The following is a 19,322-nucleotide window of genomic DNA, read 5'->3' as shown; positions in this document are numbered from 1 at the left end:
GATGAAAAGCTGAATATTTATTATATGGAAAGGTAACTTTATTTTCAAAAAAGAAACATAATGTGCAAAGCTGTGGAGTTTGACATCATTAAAAACAATAGCTAGGAGTTGGCAACATTAAGTAGAAAGATTCATCTTCCTTCTGATAGATCACTTGGATCATTATCAAACATCATTGTCTTGGTAGTGTTAAAGTCCATTCCTTGTCTGGCATACACATTTTTATGAGTGGGAAATGGCATAAAATCATTACCAGGAGGGAATCTCTAGAAAGTCAGTGGCCATTCCCCTACTATGCTACAACTTTAAAAAGTCACACTACTTACTTAGGCTTTTTGCAAAGAGTAACCTGGGTTGCAGAGATGATTTGATTTCATCAAGTCCAGCTTAAATTCCAAATTTCATCTACATTCAATGACAGAAGAAGACATACCCAGTCAAACATTAATTATTCCTTAAAGGCAATTGACATCCAAGATCCTTCCAACAAATGAGGCTGGAAAACCCACCTCAGGTTAATTCAGCTTGCAGGGCACCTCATCCTGGGGCCTACCTGTACTACAGATCATCAGCACTACCTGTACTACAGATCCTGTTGGCTTTTCCACTGGCCCTGCAAAGTCTTCTCTATGCTCTCTCAAGGTGGTAACAATCTCTTCACGTTTTCATAGCCCAGGAATCACACATCTAAAAGGTGTCTGGAAACAAAGTCAAAGTCCTTGAAGACAGTCTGCTCCTTACGGGTTAGGAGAGAAACCTCCTCAGGAGGAGTAAGGATTGGCTTTTGGGAAGTGAACTCTTCATCGAAGTTGCTGATGTCGGTTGGATCTCTTAATGTGGGAACAAAGGGGGGCTTCAGCTTCCTGGCAAACAAGGCATCCCAGTCAATTCCCTGTAAGAAAAGGAAGGCGACAGGCCAGATTGACACAAGGATTATTTATGAAATATGAAAGCAACAGGCCAGACTGACACAAGGATTATTTATGAAATGTGAAAGTCAGAGGGAGAATTGCAGCCTCCCTTATGGATCATTTGCAACATGTTTTATTTCTACTAATTAAAAAAAAAAAAGAGAACTGAAAAAAGGCCTGAAAAAAACAGCACAGGAGGTGCTGAGATTCTATATTTTTGAGTGCAGAGATTCCATATTTTTACAGCTACAACTGTATTTAGGAGGACAAAACTACAGCTCAGCCATGGCCAGGTGGATCTGTGGATCCCAGCGATTTCTGCTGACATCTGAGTTCTTCTCTTGCTCCAGTGCAAAGTCAAACAAGGGTTATAAGGCTAAAAACTTTTGGGCAGATGAGTAATAATGAGGTGGGATGGCAACACCTTTGCCTGGAACAGACACATACCCCTGATACAAAGCAATTTAATCTCCATTTCTCTTAAGAGTCATGTGTATCCTGCAAATGCAGGTGATCAAATAGACTGACTGGTAATCACTGTCATCACTAGATAACATCTTTGATGCTGCAGGTTGATTTTAAAAGGAATATTTGTTCATGTCTCTAAAGTGAAGTATATTTGTACATAGAAGCAGCACGATCAGAAATAAACTGGCTTTGGAAGTATAAAGATCCCAGAAAACAGACCTGGGGAATGTCATTTCAAGGCAGACCTGAAACACGTATTCCTGAATGGAGCAATGAGGTACAACAGAAATTATCACTAAGATCTCCCTGATAACAAAGGGAAATAAGCCTCAATATCAACAGAGAGCAAATCACTCTCTGCTCAAACACAAGAAACAAGGGAGAGGTATAAACCAAGTTCCTACCTTAAAAAAGGGCTGAATTTTAATCTCCTCTGCATCTTTTTCCCCTGCTCCCAGTCTACGCTCTGGACATTTCCGAAGCAGCTGCAGAAATATCAGTTCAAAATTAAACAATGGGAAAAAGGATGGACAGAAATAATGTTCCAGAGAGAAAAACAAAAGGAAGGAGCTGGACTGATCCCTCGGTGTTTCCTCATTCTCACTTTGTACCAAGGTCATCATCTGCCAGGAATAACTCAGACCTAGTTCCTTGTAAACAACTTGCCAACAGCAATAAGATACCTGCCATAAACTGCATGGAGCATCTCAGCTTAATTGTGCACCTGTGTCTATGGGGTCACGTTCAAAATGTGAATCCAGTCATCTCCACTGAATGGCTCTGACATTCCTGCCCTTGAATCAACACTTCTCTGTGCCAGACTTAGCAGGAACAGTAAGCAGCCAAGTTAGTCATCCTTACACGAAAGAATTACATTTATGTAAAGAGAAGGAAGGGAAAATATGTGCAAATTTTAAATAATTCCTTAGACTATGTAGGCAGCTCCAGATTACACACACAAGTGCTACACAATCCTCATCAAGCCCCTCTGGATCCACATACATGGTAAATGCAAATTCCTCAGGCTCTCAGAGACCCATCAGCCCTTTACCTTACGGATTATGGAAAGTGCTTCAGTTGAAAGGAAGCGTGGATACCGGACTTCATCATTGACAATGCTGTCAAAGACTTCCTCCTCATCATCTCCAGGGAATGGTGACTGCAATTGGGACATTCTGTTATTCAACCCACATAGCACCCATTCCTCGCTATTAAATAAGCATGAGAATAGCAGGGAGTTGTATGGATTAATTACTGTTTGGCAAGCACTACGAATGAGAAAAATGCAACTGAAGTACTAATAAATAGTTTGCTACATTTAGCAAAATTTTATCTCGGGTGGTCAGGTCCCCAAGCCTGGTTAGTGAGATCCCCTGAGGGAAGCTGGCCTTACCTCACCAACAAGCATCTCATAAATGAGCACACCCAGGCCCCACCAGTCCACTGCCCGTGTGTACGAGATGTCCGTCAGCACTTCTGGGGCCAGAAACTCAGGGGTGCCACAGAAGGTGTTTGTCCGGTCCCCAAAACCTATTCCTGTAAGAAAAGGACACTTTAGTAAAATCCAGCACAAGGTACTGAATGGATCTGATGCAGCCTCACCTCCTGAAAGCTGTAGTTTGTCACCGGATGTTGTTACCTGGGCAAGGGGAATTGCCAGTGAGAAGTGTGAAACCTGAGGCCCCCAACGACACCAAATAACAGATATATAGACAATGCTTAAATAAACAGCTAACCCAAGGGAATTGCCTGCATGTTGCACTGCTCATTTACTCATTTACATGTTTTATGTTATCCTATATTCTGGCTCCTTTGAGCAAACAAGCACGTTTTAAATGCTTTCCTAAGTCTCTTGAAGATTACACAACAAGGTATTCTTCCCAAATTCAGCATGGCCAGATAGGTGAGGGTTTTTTTGCTGTTTGGCTTTTTTGATTTTAATTTTTCAAATGGGGATTAATACAAGTTACACACAAGCACCTACTAAAGCCCAGATCCAAAACTGATCCTGATTGCTCAATTTCAACTTCTCCAGTTACTCACCTTCCTTACACAATCCAAAATCTGCGATCTTCACAAATCCTTCGGCATCTAAAAGGAGATTATCCAATTTCAGGTCCCTGCACACAAGAGAGATGAAAGAAAACAGTGGATGAAGACTGAGGATTGCCACCCAACATGGTTTTTTAGCAAGAGGCAGAAGATAGGTGTTAATAAAGAGAATAAAATCTAGATTGAGTAAAGTCTACATTTGGTTTAATTGTGCATTATTTGGAAGATTTCCCTTAATTGATTGGTATTTTTCTCTAAATGAAAGGCTCACAAAGCAGCTTGGAGCTGAGAGGGGCTTATTCATCTGGAAAAGAGCTCCCACAACAGCATGACAAATTACCTGACTATCCCAGTGAAAAAGAAAGCAGTGACTTACAGGTGCCCCCCAGAATGTATTGACATGTCACAGAGGATTAATCACCTGCAACATACCAGATGAATAGCTTCTAGGTGACTTTCTCTACTGTGAGCTCGATGAACATGCTGATAGTGACAGGGAAAATAAAGACAGGCAGAAAGATTAGAAACCCCAGCAAGAGAGTGAGCTCCAGACACAGCTACAGGAAAAATCAACCTTCAAGCTGCTGAACTGTCTTGAGTCTCTGCTGCATTACCTATAAACAATTTTCCTCTCATGCAAGAACTGGAGCCCCAAGACTACACAGGCTGTATAAAACCTAAAAGACAGAAATAGTTATCAGGCAATATATGAGATTCAAGTTAAAATTTTATAGTGCCTGGAGACAAGACTAATCCTAACTCACTGTGCCATATGCTCCGGAAAGACATCTTCGTGTATGCGCATCATCAGATCCCCACCTGGAGTGTATTCCATCACAAAACAGGCATGATGAGGGGTCTGGAAACATGCAAACATGTTCACAAGGAATGGATGACCAGAAGAATTGACCACCTCAAATATTCGCTTCTCACAGTTCAAGCTGCCAGGATTGAAAGAACGAAAACGTCAGTGTTAAACAGACTCAGGAGAAAAGCCTGTTTTGAGAAAGAGAGGACAAAGAAGAAAATCTTTACATCTTAAGTTAGAGAAATAAAAAGTGAGGGCTAATATAATATTTATCTTATATATTTCCAAACCTTGAGTTTTAGAGTGTTCTTCAGGTGTCATTCTTACAAAAGTTAGACACCATTCCTTACTTCTGATTTTAGTTATCCAAGTGTTAAGGTCACATTTAACCTTAAGAGTACCACAGCCAGTACACACCATACCTTGATAACATTTGATTACAGTTGTGGTAATGTAGCCTCTGGCAACAGTACCATCTCTAAACAAAGCTCACCTATCAATTTCATCTCTCCTAATAATGTCTTTTTTCTTCAAGGCTTTGATGGCATACAGCTTCCCAGTTGCCTTGTATTGGGCCAGCAGCACCTGAAAGACAACAGAAAAGCTGTACTTCCAATGATCACATATTTCCTTATCAGATTACTTTAAGTCAAATTGACGCCGACTATTTCCATCCACTCCAGACAGTCATCCTCAAAACCAAACTCAAGGAACTCGAAAAACAGAGCACTTCTGTTTTGCTCCTTGTGCTGCAGCAGTCCAGAAGGATGTCAGTGTAAGTCATGTCCTTCTCCCAAACAGTACTATCACAGCTGGCCCAGTGCTTTAGGAGCACCTCAGAGTTCTCACAAAGGGAGCTATGCAGGTTTGGAAATGGAGCTCTTCCACTAGTGATCCTCATGAAAGGAATGGTAAAGGTGTGCTTTGATTTAGCACTCTCAGGACAGCTTTCTCCAGGCTTTGAAGTCACAAGTCCTCAGGAATTTTGACTGTTAACAACAGTTTCCAGCTGCTTGTGTGGTTGGGCTGGGTTTGTGGCTGGGCTGGGTTTGTTGCTCTGTATCTGCTCTGCAACAGATCTCTCCTGTACTGCAATGTTTCTATTCAGACACCCAGGCAGAGCCCCATTGTCACAACCACTGCCCTCCTCCACAGTGTATTTGTTGGCTACCTTCCCAAAGTGGCCACGGCCCAACATAGCAATGCAGTGAAAATCCTCGAGCTGAACTGTCCTTTTCCTGCAGAAAAAAAGAAAAGAGACAGTACCCAAGAGATGCATGAGCAGATAACAAGGGATTGTGTGTTTGTGTCAAGGGAAGAAGCTCTGTATAGCAAAAAGGAAAGCCATCAGCTGTGCCAACCACCCCTCACCTAATCCTGACAACTAAAGCTTGTGCTGCTGTTTTGCCACTTAAGAAGGAAGAAGGAAACACTGATGTAAGGAAATTGGCAGCAGTCTGACTTCTACCTGTACTGGCAACAGGAGCAACAATTCTGACTCTTCTAGGCTTGTTCTCTCAGTTACTTTCAATAACAGGATTAGTTCCTCTCCACCCCCATCCTTGGGGTAGTAAAACTCAATCTCAGCTATGCTCCTTTGAGCAGGCTCAGCAGCAATTGTAATCAGACATGAACGTGTCTACAGTGCTAGGAGGACAAGGGTGTAAGAAGAATAGAAGTTCTCAAGCAGGAACTGGAAATAAAACACACTAGGACATCAGACAACATGTTGTTGGAAGAAAACGGCTGAATAAAGAGATGCCATAGAATGTAACATCAGCCACAAGGTGTTATCAAGGAAACTCAGGCTACAAATAAAATTGCTGGCAATTAATTAAAAAACCCAAAACAACCTACACCCTAAATGCTTTAGTCCAGGATCATTTTTAAAAGGCAACAGACACTCCATACTGCTCCAGTAAAGTGAAATGAAGAGCTGAGTATCTGCTCATGAAGATTTTACTGTTTCTGCTTTTTAAGTCAGTCTTTGGTCAACAATAGTAAAATGGTTTTTCACTTGTCTTGGGTATCTTTACTGCTGTACTGCATTCAAAACATGTCAGTATAAGTGCCACAGACTATAATCAACCTCCTGTTTTATGCCTGCCATCATAACAAGAGACGATGTACACCAAATCAATAGAAACAGAAGAGTGTGAGGGATGCCAAAAGTAGTTCTGGAATGTATTACTTAGCACACAGACACATCTAAATATACTACACCACAGTACTTCAAACACAAGGAAGCCCTTGAAGGCAGCTAAATTACTTTACCTTCTACTAAATCACCTCTTACACTGCAATGCACAGTCTACCAATATCCTCACTGTTTGGGTTAATGAACAGATAAGACATGGCAGACATTTAAACAAGTGAAGTACAGAGCAGATTTTTCATTGTATTGTTCACACTCAGCATTAAGAATTTGCAGCTGAGAAACCAAGGCACACGTTGAGCAGAATTTCAGACTTCATGTTCAAAAAAATGAGCCCAGTGACTCCTTAATCTGTGACCTGAGACAGCCCATGCTATCCACAGTTACCTTGGAGACGCTGGGATTGGAAATCCTGTTACAGGAGTGCGGCAAGACTTTTCCTCAACATGAAGCCTCTTCAGGCACTAGGAGGAAAAAGAAAAATACAGTGGGTCATTCTCTGAAATTACCAAGTCTACCTGAACACCCATATCCAATTTTTCTCCTTTGCCAGGATCCAGCATGACCACAGACATATTCTTGCAGATGGTCATTGCCTCTGCTTGGAGGTAAGTAGCATAAAAACAGATTATCTATGAACACACAAAACTATTCCCATGTACAATATTTTTTATAGGGTCAAATCTTTTAAAAGAAACATTTTAAAAAGTCTAGAATAGAACATTTACTTCCTAGAAAATGGCATCTCATGTCAAGAGTCACAGTGATCAAAGAATGTAGTTTCCTCTAGCATAAAAGCCAAATGAAAAAGGGTAAAATGTGGTAGAACAGGTCATTTTACTGCTCAAAGCAATTTTCCTGCTCCTTCCTGTCAGAAAAGTAGAGCTGCTCTTGGTTTTGCCCAGTTTCTTCAATGACAAAGAACCTCAATTGCTCCTGATAGTCTTGCTTGCCCTCCTTCCCCGCTTTCTCTGTGCAGTCTGTCAGTCTGTTCTGTACTCTTGCCCCGAACTCCCAATGCTGAATTTTGCTTCTCCAAGAAAAGCAAATTATAATTTTTAAAAAATAAGGGGTGTGGGGGGGGGGGTGGAAATGAGACTCTTTTTGAAGACTCCATGCCAAAATGGTTCACTGGATTCTGAATTCCTGGAGATCAGCCAGCTAATGAAGCACCGGCCTAAAGTAGAGCAAATTTCTTCAGTAATAAAAAAATAAAAACAGGGCCTTCAAAGAACACCAACCAGCAAAGACAACATTCCCAATTAGCCCAGATGGTTACCGGAGAATCTGCAGGAGATGGTGTTGATTCCTTGGAGTTGGCCATCAGAAAAAGGCGTGGAGGCTTGGGTGGTGCTTCATCAGCAAACGTAAGCTTAGCCACAGGGAAGTCACTGCATTTGTACGACAGAATTGAAAATTCTGCCTTAGGGCAGAGCATTGTACACAGACAGCTTTGCATCACCTCGGCTGTACCAGTTCAGTCCAAATCACTGGACAAGAAGACCCCCTGACCCACACCATCACTCTGAGAAGTACCAACAAGACATTTTCTCTTCTAAATTAATTAAAAGTTGGTTAGACTCACATTTTAATACTAGCTCCCTGATGCTGTAAAATTAATGAAACACAGGTATGTAGAAATAAGTCAAGAATTTAAAGAAACCTTGATTTTAATAGCAACACAGTAACTGAGTTAATTTTTTTTCTTTCCTGTGTCCTGTGCCTCAGTGGGAATAATGTCTTTAGAGAATAACTGGTTCAATATAAAAAAAAAAAAAAAAAACAACCAAAAAAAAACCAACTTGGGGGAAATTTTCTTCTATAGCACATTCAAAATCTCAGCTATGTCCCTTCTGAGTGCTACATTACTCATGAAAGCAGAGGCATTTTTATCACAACAATCACATGGTGACCTTGCATAGATCAGTTACTGTACAAGTGAAGACATTTAATAAATGGAATTTTTTTCCTTTAGAACACAGAAACTGTACATCTTTTTTTTATAGACAGATACATTTTTCTCATCAGTGTCTTCCTCCACCTCAGTAAGGTGCAACAGAATTTTAAGATCTACCCTACACCCATTCCAGAGTGTTACACAACACTCAGGACATCACTTACCTACTCAATTTGGCCCCTGAATCACCATGACTTTGTGGGGAAACTGGAGGAAAGTCTGTGTTATTGGGATCATGAAGTGGGGGACTCAGAGTGCTGATGGAACTGCAGGGAGGGAGGAAACTCATCATCAGGCGACCCCAAGCTGCAACATTCATGTTCATTTGAGGAGCTCGGAGAAATTCCTTCCCTGGAGGAGTCAGTCAAACCGCCAGTAAGATTACAACACACAAATTACAGTCTCACCTAGTGTAAAAGTAGTTTTCAACCAAACACCTGTGGGTTACCCCAAAAGGTACCTCACTCTTGGGAGAATGGGCTTTGCTTCAGGGAATAAAGATTAATGATGATGATGTTGAAGCAGATCTGCTATTTCACCTAAGTTCAGCTCCATATAGTACCATAACAATCTTCAAATTGAAATTGAATAAAACATTAAAAATTGATTTTACTTCAAGTCAGGTTTTCTTCTCTTTCAACACTACATTTTAATTATGCAGCCTGTTAACAGGAAGTGTCTGAAAATGTGTTAGAAAGAGTAAAACATTTGGGATATTTTCATTAATTTTACTACTTCCTGAAGAGTATAAATATAAAATCTCATTTATCCCCACTGCCACAAAAGTTTGGTATGTAAAGTTTAACCTTATTCAGCCTCACAAGAAAGATTTTGCCGAGAAATAAGAAAGTATGCAAGCTATTCCAGACCATAAATCTCTCAAATCTGAGATGCTGGCTCTAGAGACTTGATAGTCAGTCGCCTGTTCATGCTACAGTGTTCTGTAATTCAGAGCTTTCCAGAAAACCTTCCAATATCTGTTCATCAGTAGCAGCATGGCTGGTTAAATTAGTACAATTTGAGTCCTGGATCTTCTTATAGAATCATGGAATGGTTTGGGTTGGAAGGAACCTTAATGATCATCTAATTCAAATCCTGCCATGGGCAGAGACATCTTCCACCATTCCAGTTTGCACCAAGCCCCATCCAACCTGGCCTTGGACGCCTCCAGGGATGGTGCAGTCACAGCTTCTCTGGGCAACATGTGCCTAACCACCCTCACAGGGAACAATTTCTTCCCAATATCCCATCTAATTCTGCCCTGTCGGTGGGAAGCCATTCTCCCTTTGTCTTGTCACTCCAGACCCTTGTCCAAAGTCCCTCTCCAGTTTTCTTGGAGTCTCTTTAAGGCACTGGGAGGGGCTCCAAGGTCTCCCAAGAGCCTTCTCTGAGCTGAACAGCCCCAATTCTCTCAGTCTGTGTCCAAAGCAGAGGGCTCCAGCCTTCTGAGCATCTTGGTGGCTCTCCCTGCACCAAAAAGTCCATGTCCTTCTTATGCTGGAGGCCCCAGAGCTAAGTAGTCTAATAAATAACTATCAATTAAATCCTCCAAGCAATGTCAATTGTGAGTAACAGCACTATGACAATATTACATTACAGATGGTGCTGCAGTCAGACTGTCTGCACTTCATGTGACTGAACAAACTTTCACATACACAGTAATTAGTAAGAGTTTTAACATCTCCCAGATTGAGTAGGACAGCTGAACCTGCTTCTGCAAACCCCTGCGCTCACCCTGGACAGTCACTTCTCCAGCAACTCACCTTTTTGTTTGGGGAAAATGCGCTTCTGTCGCTGCAGTTTTGGCTTCCTCTCAATGACAGGATTACAGAACATCACCTGACAGAGAAGCAAAAGGGATTTGTCAGGATTCTCCATTTAAATTGTAAACCCAAATTTTCACACAAGCCTGTTTTCTCATCAAAATTTCCACTCCTATCTGTTTGGTAAGTTTTGAGTCACTCCCAGACTCCAGACTCGGTTATTCCAGATTCACTCTCTAATCAGCTGCTACTTCAGTTGTGGGTTTAGAGATTGGAATTACCCGCTACCTGAAATTCAGAAAACCCCCAGAATTAAGACCAATTTGCATTTCCTAAAAACTTTATCTAATTTGTGAAGCCATGCATAAAGAACACACCCATTTGTGAATAACAGACACAGTAGTTCATGGCACAGAAGCAAAAACAAAAAAACCCAAAACCAAATGCCACAAACCACCCACAAAAACCAAGAAGGCAGGGAGAGGAGGCAAACTTTGGCGCATGAGGTTCAGATCCTACTTTGGAATGATAACCACAGGAACTTTCATCACAACACAAAGGAGAAAATACTGCGGCTTTTAAGGGATTATTGAGATGATCTCTACATTGATGGTACTTCAAACTATTATTAGCCTCAGAAAGATGATAAAATAAGCACAGCCAGAGGGAGTTTAGATCTCTGATTCTACAGTTTCTGTGATTCAATCCCGACCATTAAGCCTTATGTTTAATTAAAGTGCCACCAATGACTCATAATGAAAGCAAATAAAAATGAACGGATTTCACAGCACACACACATATAATTACAGTGGAGCAGCTGAAGAGTCACTCCAGGCTATGGCATGTGCACATCTATTATATCGTGTTGTCCCTTTTTCTTATACAGGCTATTGATGCAAGAGGGTTTCAGGTATCATTCTGTCCTTCTAGATTATTGCTCCTTCTATTCCTTGTACTCTGGGTTGAACAACTGCTTTCAGGGCAGACACCCTAAACAGACAGAATTCTCTGAAAAAGAAACAAAGCTTACATTTATACCTCTGCAAAAAGCATTCCTTGGGGCTCCAGCGAGAGACACATCCCATGACGTTCATTATCAAGAAAGTCATCCAAACGTAAAAACTTCACTGCACAGAGTTCTCTCCAATCTCTCCAATAAATTGCAATTTCCAGCTCACGAGACTGGTGGGATGGGTGAATGGTGGGAGAGAAAACAAAGGCAGAATAATTACATACTCCTCCATGATCTGGAAATTAAACATGTATTTGTAAAAATCAAATCAAATCAGTAAACTAAAGAGTAGGCATGAAAAACTTCTTTAGTGCTTCTGTTCCCTGCTTTTGATGTTTTTAGATATTCTTAGCTACAGACCCTCTTGGAGGTTGCTGTCTTGGCTCTCTAAGAGCCACACTGCTGATAAGATGAAATAAAACTATTCAGATAAGGAGAAAAGGACAGCAGATGCTGTTCAAGCTGAATGTCTGGCAGAGATGCTCTGCCTTCAGGGGAAGGCTGAGCTAACTGGCAAATCAAAGGACGTTGGGACAGCAGCAGTACGGGGTTGAGCTAAGTGGAATGGCAGCTAAACAAGCAAATCAGGTGAGGTTAAATGGAAAAACAAACACCACATGAATCTGAGGCAGACTTACCCGGTCCAGCTCAATGGCAAAGCTCTGGTCCCACGCCTGGTTATTAACTGGTCCCCAGTTTGTTTGGCCAACCACTTTATTGTCCACTTTGAGCACAGCAAGGACCTCATCTGGACAAAGGAGGAAACATGGATTATAACATTTTACCAAAGAAAATCTCTCATGCTGAAGGTGGACATCCCAACCAATTTCCAGGAGATTCCAATTTCTAGGAGGACCAGGCATAATGCGATTCATTCTCTCTTAGTTCTGCAGAAATCAGGTTTCTTGTAACAACCTTCGTACCAGCCTGACCCAGTGAGAAGCCCTCTTGCTCCAGTTTCCCACAGGCAGGTCGACAGGGAACCCTGTACTCACTACATGGCTCTTCATTCCGGTATTTTCCTGCAACACCACGGCCATGGATGCCCAGGCCAACTCGTGTCCGGGAAAGGGACCTCAAATCACTTGGACTGCCACAGATGGGAGAAGAACTTGTCATTCGGGAACGCCCTGGAACATTTTCCAATAGATCCTGACACCCCATCAGTCTCACTTCCAGTGTTCCTGAGGAATTTTAGGAGAATAAGGAACATTATTATGTAAAAGATAAAGCGATTCCAGTCAGCCTGACCTCAAAGAGGTCCCAGAATTTCTCAGATTCATGACTTCTTGGTTAATAGTTTAAATTTACTCCAGATTAATAGACTGCAAATCTGTATGCTCAGGAAGCTCAGCCTGACCTAGAAGATAGAAGTTCAGCTCCTAGAAAATCTACTGTCCATATAAAAACAATGAGAAGAAATAGATTTCTTTTTTTTCTCTGTCCTCCTCACAACAACATGTCGTGCAGGATCCCTTTACCTGTAAGGGCTGTAGGTTTGATGACTGAAGTGGGTTGGATGCTGCCATGCTGGGCTCCCAGGGAGGAAGTGTTTACTAGCTCCTGTTTGATGAGTGCTCTTTTGGGGTGATCAGGAGAAAGCTCACTGAGCTGACGTTCCAGGGAAAAGCGCAGCAGATCAATCTTCTGAGAGGATTCTTGCAAACGACCCTGAGCCTACCAGTGTGAAGGAGAACAGAAAGCAGGCAGAAAGTTTCCATGTAGAGACCGGGTATTATGAACTATAGTAAGCTTAGGAAAAAACCCAACAAGACAATATCTTGCTAATACAGGACAAAGACAAGATATTTTCTCATAGAGCTTGAACCCCCACCAGCGTCATTTCTGATGTTCCTGAGAAATTTCACCAAAGCAAGGAATGCTATCCCTAAAAGGGAAAGTGATTCCAGTCTGTCTTGACAGACAGACAGGAAATTCCTAAATTAGTAACTTGGTTAACCCTGCTCATTCATGCTAAATCACTGATGTGGGGTCATGAAACCACCCTCTCAAGAAAGCCTGAGCAATGTCTGCTTACCTCAGCCAAAAACTTGCGATCCTGTACCCGACTCCCTCCCAGGATCTTCAGCACGTTTTTTGCCCCCTCGGCTACAGCAGCTTCAATGCGCAGGTGATGTCTCAGCTCCTCAATCCGTAGCTCCAAAGCACTGATGGTGGTCCCCACCCTCACTGGCCATTTGGGAGGTAAAACATAGCAAGGATGAAAATCAACCAAGTACTGTGGATCTTAGGGCTCTGTCCACATCTGTTGTGGGCTGTATCAGTTACTTAAAGCATGTTACCTGCTGGATCCACTGCATCTTCCATCCCTCCTGCTGACTGAGATACTTTCACAATGTGCATGCGGATTATTTCAATCTTTGTCTTGCTGTCCTGAAGCATCTGCTGAGCTGTAGCCAACAGCTTCCGCTCCTGCCAAAAGGAATCAGATGCAGAGAGAGAACCATGATCACTAAAAATGGGTGACGATGATGTGCTCACATATGAGGGTGAGGTGGTACTTGCACAAATGGTCAAAACTGACTCTGGAATGGAATACACAGGTAGTTATGCTAAGGAGGCACCACTGAGGATCACAATCTCTAGTTGCAGAGGGAAAGGACAGGTCAAGGACGTGCCCAGTTAATACCAAATCCTGCGGTCACTGAGACTTCGTGCTCCCTGGTTAACTGCACTTACGGTGTTCTGTGAGCAGAGGTTTTGAACAAATAAAAATATCACAGCCCTCTTACACTGCTGGTCTTACTGAATTAAGCTTCATAATAAGCTTGGATTTGAAATGTTTTAAATTATCTTTTGACTTTTAAATACGATTATGCCAAACTCAAAAATTGAGATGAATATGAATCCAGTAAAGCTGTGAAAATTTTTCCCACATAAAGAGATACGTCCTGTGCTTTATCCTAAACAACTCAGTTATATCAAAACATCACACCAACTAACTCAGTTACCAGACCAATGCTTTCTTAGCTTTCTTTTCTTGTCAGTGACTTAATGTACCTCTTATACTACCCTTACGTGCTGTCATTATGATGAGTCTCAAAGTACAGAGCTGGAATTTAGGAAAGCAAGCTTTGAAATTAATTTCTCTCCCACATCAGTTATCAGAGAGAGATTTGTGTATAGACTTAAAATACAAATTTTGATCCAGTAATCCATGCTCCCAAATGGCTCTTTATTCCTGCTTACCTTGGATGTTGAATACATCTGGATCATGTTCTCAGCTCCTTGTTTCACTTTCATTTCAACGTGCAGCTGCTTTTTCAAAGCTTCAACCTTCCTTGCCATGGGGTCTGGGTTTCTTTCCCAGAGACAGGGATCTGGAGATACAGATCCATCTGCACAAACAACACAATCAATACCATTAGTCATCTTGTCTCGTTTCATTTCACTGGGTTATAGATGGGTGACTCTGCAAAGGAAAGTTAGGCTATAAAACAAGGTACAAAAAGGTCTTGTCTACAAAACTGACTGGGAAACACTTCCAAATGAAGCTCAAACTCATATCTGTAAATATTTCCTAATTTATCAATTAACCCGTCCTGAAAAGCACTCTTCCCATTTTATAATCATTCATCCTACAAAATACTTGGACATTAACTGCCCAGAAACTCTATTCAAATCTCTTCAATTCCACCTACAACCTATTCCTGAATATTGCCCACACCCACCACTCTCAGCTGGTTTTCTCCCTACACCTCCTTTCACCTTTATAGTACCATTCTGAACTTTTTATACCACAGGTAATTTCATCAGCTAAATACCAAGAGGCTTCCACTACTCCTGAGCCCTCAATAGAAGGCTACATCAATTCAATATCTCTAGAGATTGAAGCATTCTAACAGAATGTTCCAGTCAATCATGACCCAAGGCCTACCTGTCATACTCTCCTCTTTGTCTGTTATCACAATCCTTGCGTTAAGCTCCTGAAGTTCCCAGTGCAGCTGTTCCAGTTTTCGGTTGGAAGATTTCAGCACGTGCTCGATGTGAACAAGATTCTTTCTGTCTGTTGTGGCTTTGCGCAGGTTTTCTGCTCCCTCTTTAATCTTCAGTTCCTTCTGAATAGCCCGGCGAAGCAGCTCCTTCTCACCCTCCAGTTTCTGCTGAAAGCTCGGATCCATTAAGTTTACACCATTGCCCAGCTGCAAGAGAGAGCTGCCCTGCAGCCCAAGAGCATTGAGCAAGAGGATTTCAGAGAGAGCACTCCCCAATCATTTTTATGACACTGCAGCAATACCCTCATAAGATTCCACTCCTTCATTTCATTCAGAAATTCTGAAGTCAACCTTTTCACCCATTTTTCAAGAAGACAAACCTACATTTCAATTGCAGAGAACAGAACACAACTTTGATCTTAACATGCCTTAATTTGATTTTAAACCATAATGGAGAAAAACCTTCATCCTAGGTGTCCCCTTGTTATCTAATGTCTACACACATCTTTGTTCTTCAAGAATCAAAGCTCGGCCAAAATTTGCTCTTGTTCTGATCAACATTAACTTTTACCAGTCTGATGTTTTAGATACACATTTTTATCTGATTATGCCTTGATGCTGGCTGCTCAAAGACATAGCTAATCTGTCAGAGGTTTTAGGAATGCCACAACATGTGTTAACTCACAGCTGTTGTCCCTGAAGAAGGAAAACACAAGCCCTACAGCTGTTTCTACAAATGAACAAGCAGAAGAATTAAGTTTGACTGTCTGCTGTGTCTGAAATGCTGAGCAGACCGGTGTCTCAATCTCTGTTCTCTAAAGGCCATGTTAAACACTGATTATTTTGAGTAGCATTAGTGGCGTTCATGGGCTTTGTTTTACATCATTTCCAATACTACTTGTTCTACTGATACATGGCTCAGCAACAGCTCTGGACAGAACTGCTCTGTCACAGACTCTAGACATACCCAGTTTGGGCAGAGAAGAGGTTTACATCACTGCCCAAATAAACACTAGATTCAGACAGAAGCTGCAAAGGGTGCTACCCAACACCAGAACACATCCAAGCAAGACCTTGTGCTTCTCTCTTCAACAGGAACTTTAAGGCATCCAAAGCAATGAATGCATTCATGACCTTACATTAATAACTCACACTCTTGACTTAAATGCAAAAGAAATGGTCAAGCACTGCTACAGTAACTGGCTTAACATCACAGAGCACATCAGTGCCTAAAGACAGAGCTCGGGAATCCCGACTTGTTTTCACACACTGTCACTGGTTGACCACATTTCCAACAACAAACCACGCTGCCTTTGTGTTACTCATGTACATTAATACACTTCCAGAGTGGGCTGTGCATCCAAAGCCTCCTCCAGAAACAATTACTTAATCAAACACTCAACCAAACATCCTTGATTAGTTTTTGCTACAATTTCAGTCCAATAGCACAAAGAAAAAGGGGAAAAAAATCCATTTTAAAAGTTGGCCTAAATCCAAGCTTTGGCCACAATAGCCAAAATAGGAGTTGTTCAGATTGGTAACAAAACAAAAAGGTTCAGACTAACATCCTGGTTCCAGGAAGTTCTCGCCCAATTAGTAAAGCCAGGAACTAAGCCAGAGCTTTGAAAGACTTCCAAAGTTTTTGTGAGGAAGAACTTGAATCATGGAGTTCCTGAGTCACAGGCAACCTTCACCAACCCTAAGTTGGAAAATCAAAAACCTCTTTATCCAGTCTGTAGCAAGTTACTAAAAGGAGTTCGATGGTTACAATTCTCATTTAAATAACTAATAAAACCATGTAGATTCATCTTCTATCCAAACTATGCAAATGGGTGTAAGAATTTCTCCCCCTGGATCCACTCAGAGCAAAGGAATGAGCAGTGGTACAACAGTAATACCAATAAAAGGTGCTGAATATAAAGCTCTGGGTATTGATTCAGAGAACAGGTACAGTCTTAGTAGTTCTCAGGTCAACTTTCCTCCACACCAGTCTCTGCCAAAAGCTAATCTGAATATCAGTTAATGCACCAGCCTAAATTTCTAAATATATTTAGAATGTAACATGTTTCACTTCCCCATCTTCCTCTCTGCGGATCAGAGGGTGCCATAACGTCAACATCGTTTGCACCAGGAAGATAAAATCCTCCATTTTTGAGACGCATGGGAAAGAAAAATTTGCATTTGGGTTGAGCCATTTTGCCTTCTGGTTCAGGAATTTCGGGGGGGGGGGGGGGTGAGGACACTGCCACAGCCTGTGCTGCAGCTGTTCTTGGGTTCCCTAGGAAGGTCAGTCTCCAATACAAGCCTGAAATGCATTTACGGCTTGCAGAGAAATACCCAAAGTAGCTGAAATTGGCTTGCTTTTTTGCACTCGTAGTGGGGATGCTGGAGCTTGCCCAGGGCTTCTGCCAGGCTCGTGTCATACCCAAGTATCCAGACTGCTTTCTAACCAGCAAAAATTTCAGCAGTATGAGTTACACTTAATCCTTTGGATTGCAGCCAGGGAGATCCCACCATTTATGCCCAGCTTGGAAATGAGTTTCACCTGCACAAAACCCAGAGCAGATCTGGCCTTTACACTGTCACCACTAACACAGAAATTGATTTATAATTTGATTTAATAAGCCAGTGGTGAGGCTGCCATCCTCCCTGCAGCCCAAACATTCCCAGAACATCTTAAATCCCATCTTTCACAGCAACTTTGTGCCCTAGCGATGAGACCCACGTCGGGGAGCCCTCATGCCAGACACATTCATGTCTTACAAAAAAAAGTCACGGCTAAGTTAGGAAAAAGGCACTTGTGGTCCTGTCTGGAGCCTTCCCAACTCCAAGGCTGAGGGTGGGAAACAGCGAGCCCAGGAAGCACCGGGATGGGAAGAACCCGGTCGGGCGGCAGCCAGCGCTCTTTGTGTCGGTCCCTCTGTCCCTTCTTTCCCAGATTAGGCTTGAAACTTTCGTCTCAAGGGAAGAAGGCAGGACATCTCCCCCTCTCCGGGGAGCTTGTTCCAGACACCAATGTTTCCCCAGCACGCAGCCTGGCTGCCCTCCCGGCCCCGCGCCAGCCCCGGCAGCCGCCTCGCCCCCAACATCTCCTCGACGGCCAGAGTTATCCTCAGCAGGCACCAACTTGGCCCGAACCCCATTTCCCTGAGGCGAAGAGGGACATTTTTAGGGGACGCCACCAGCTTCCCACACCCTCACCCGCCTCCTTGGGTCGCGGCCACACGAGCGGAGGGGAGCGGCGTGAAGCCCCTCACCACAGCCGCCTCTGCGGGGGCTCCCGGCGGGGCGGGACACAGGATTTTCCCGTCCGAGGGTGGATGGAGGGACCCCCAAAGGGCACAGGGACTCCCAGAGGGCGCAGGGCCGCGGCGCTTTCCCGGCGGGGGCACGGATGGAGGGACCTCCGGAGGGCGGAGCGGTGTTTTCCCCGGGAAGGACCCCCGAAGGGCGGAGCGGGGTGCGGCGCTTTCCCGGCGGAGCATGGATGGAGGGACCGCCAAAGGGCACTGGGAACCCCAAAAGGCGCGGGTCCCGCCTTCCCCTAAGGCGCTGCTCGCCCCGCTGCCACCCCCGAGCCCTCAGCGCTCACCTGCGGGGTCGCCATCGCCGCCATTGCTCCGCCCGGACCGGCACTTTTCAAACTCGGCGGTCCCGGGGCCGCCGCCAGCGCCCTCTCGCGGGGGCGGCCCGGGGGAGCTGCCGGCGGGCGGCCCTCGGGAGCGGGACGAGGAGCGGGAGCCGCCCTTCCCCTCACGGCCCCGGGGCAGCCGCCGCCGCAGCCCCCGGCCGGGCTGCTGCCGCCGCCTCCGCCCGCCCCGAGGGGAAAGGCGCGGCCGAGGTCCCGAGAAGCGGCGGGATGGAGCGAGGACGCCGCGGACGCGGAGGTACCGGACATCGCCCGCCGGGGAAGGAGAGGCTGGAGAGAGGCTGGAGGGGTCAGTGCCCGCGGTGGCACAGGGGCGGCGGGTCCGTGCCGACGGGAGGGGACGGGCGGCACAGTGGCAGATCCCCCGCTCCGTCCGTCTGGAAGCCCTGAGCAGAAGCCCCCGCGGGCGGCCCCGGCCGGGGCCCTTTGTGCTGGGGCCGGGGGTGGTTCCCAGTTTCAGTTCTCCACATGGGCTCGTGACCGGCGTTTGTTCGTATGGGAACCGGCGAAGTGCAGCTTCTCCCTGCGACGGGAGCCCTGCATCCCATGCCTGGAACGAGGCGATGCCTGTCGCAGTGCTGGGCCCTGGGG

The 19,322-nt window shown here is 44.0% G+C and overlaps 1 protein-coding gene across 1 annotated transcript; it reads right to left on the bottom strand.

Annotated features, from left to right (window-relative positions):
- Positions 1-13: 13 nt before the first annotated feature.
- PKN3 (protein kinase N3) lies at positions 14-19,148 on the bottom strand. Its single transcript, XM_066201517.1, has 22 exons — positions 18,675-19,148; positions 15,025-15,307; positions 14,337-14,485; positions 13,430-13,559; positions 13,165-13,316; positions 12,608-12,803; positions 12,122-12,310; positions 11,765-11,874; positions 11,153-11,296; positions 10,115-10,190; positions 8,516-8,702; positions 7,674-7,785; positions 6,782-6,858; positions 5,411-5,477; positions 4,733-4,824; positions 4,196-4,372; positions 4,046-4,108; positions 3,423-3,499; positions 2,773-2,915; positions 2,431-2,538; positions 1,784-1,864; positions 14-892 (listed from the first exon to the last, which is right to left on the bottom strand). Exons 1-22 carry the CDS (start codon positions 18,978-18,980, stop codon positions 680-682), a joined length of 3,132 nt encoding a protein of 1,043 aa, XP_066057614.1. The 5' UTR covers positions 18,981-19,148; the 3' UTR covers positions 14-679.
- Between the last annotated feature and the right edge of the window lie 174 nt (positions 19,149-19,322).

The sequence above is a fragment of the Chamaea fasciata genome, unplaced genomic scaffold, assembly GCF_029207755.1.
Source record: "Chamaea fasciata isolate MVZ Bird 193981 ecotype frontalis unplaced genomic scaffold, bChaFas1.0.hap1 SCAF_20, whole genome shotgun sequence".
NCBI lineage: Eukaryota > Metazoa > Chordata > Aves > Passeriformes > Sylviidae > Chamaea > Chamaea fasciata.
The sequence above is the reverse complement of the archived record's forward strand: the minus strand, read 5'-3'. Positions and strand labels throughout refer to the sequence as shown.

What these genes read in the sequence shown, in the direction of transcription:
- PKN3 (XM_066201517.1), bottom strand. Translation starts at nt 18,980, where the DNA reads ATGTCCGGTACCTCCGCGTCCGCGGCGTCCTCGCTCCATCCCGCCGCT. An exon ending in CATTTTCCCCAAACAAAAAG is followed by an intron (nt 8,703 to 10,114) that starts GTGAGTTGCTGG and finishes TGACTCCTCCAG; the next exon opens with GGAAGGAATTTCTCCGAGCT. An exon ending in TTTTGGATTGTGTAAGGAAG is followed by an intron (nt 2,916 to 3,422) that starts GTGAGTAACTGG and finishes CTTTTCTTACAG; the next exon opens with GAATAGGTTTTGGGGACCGG.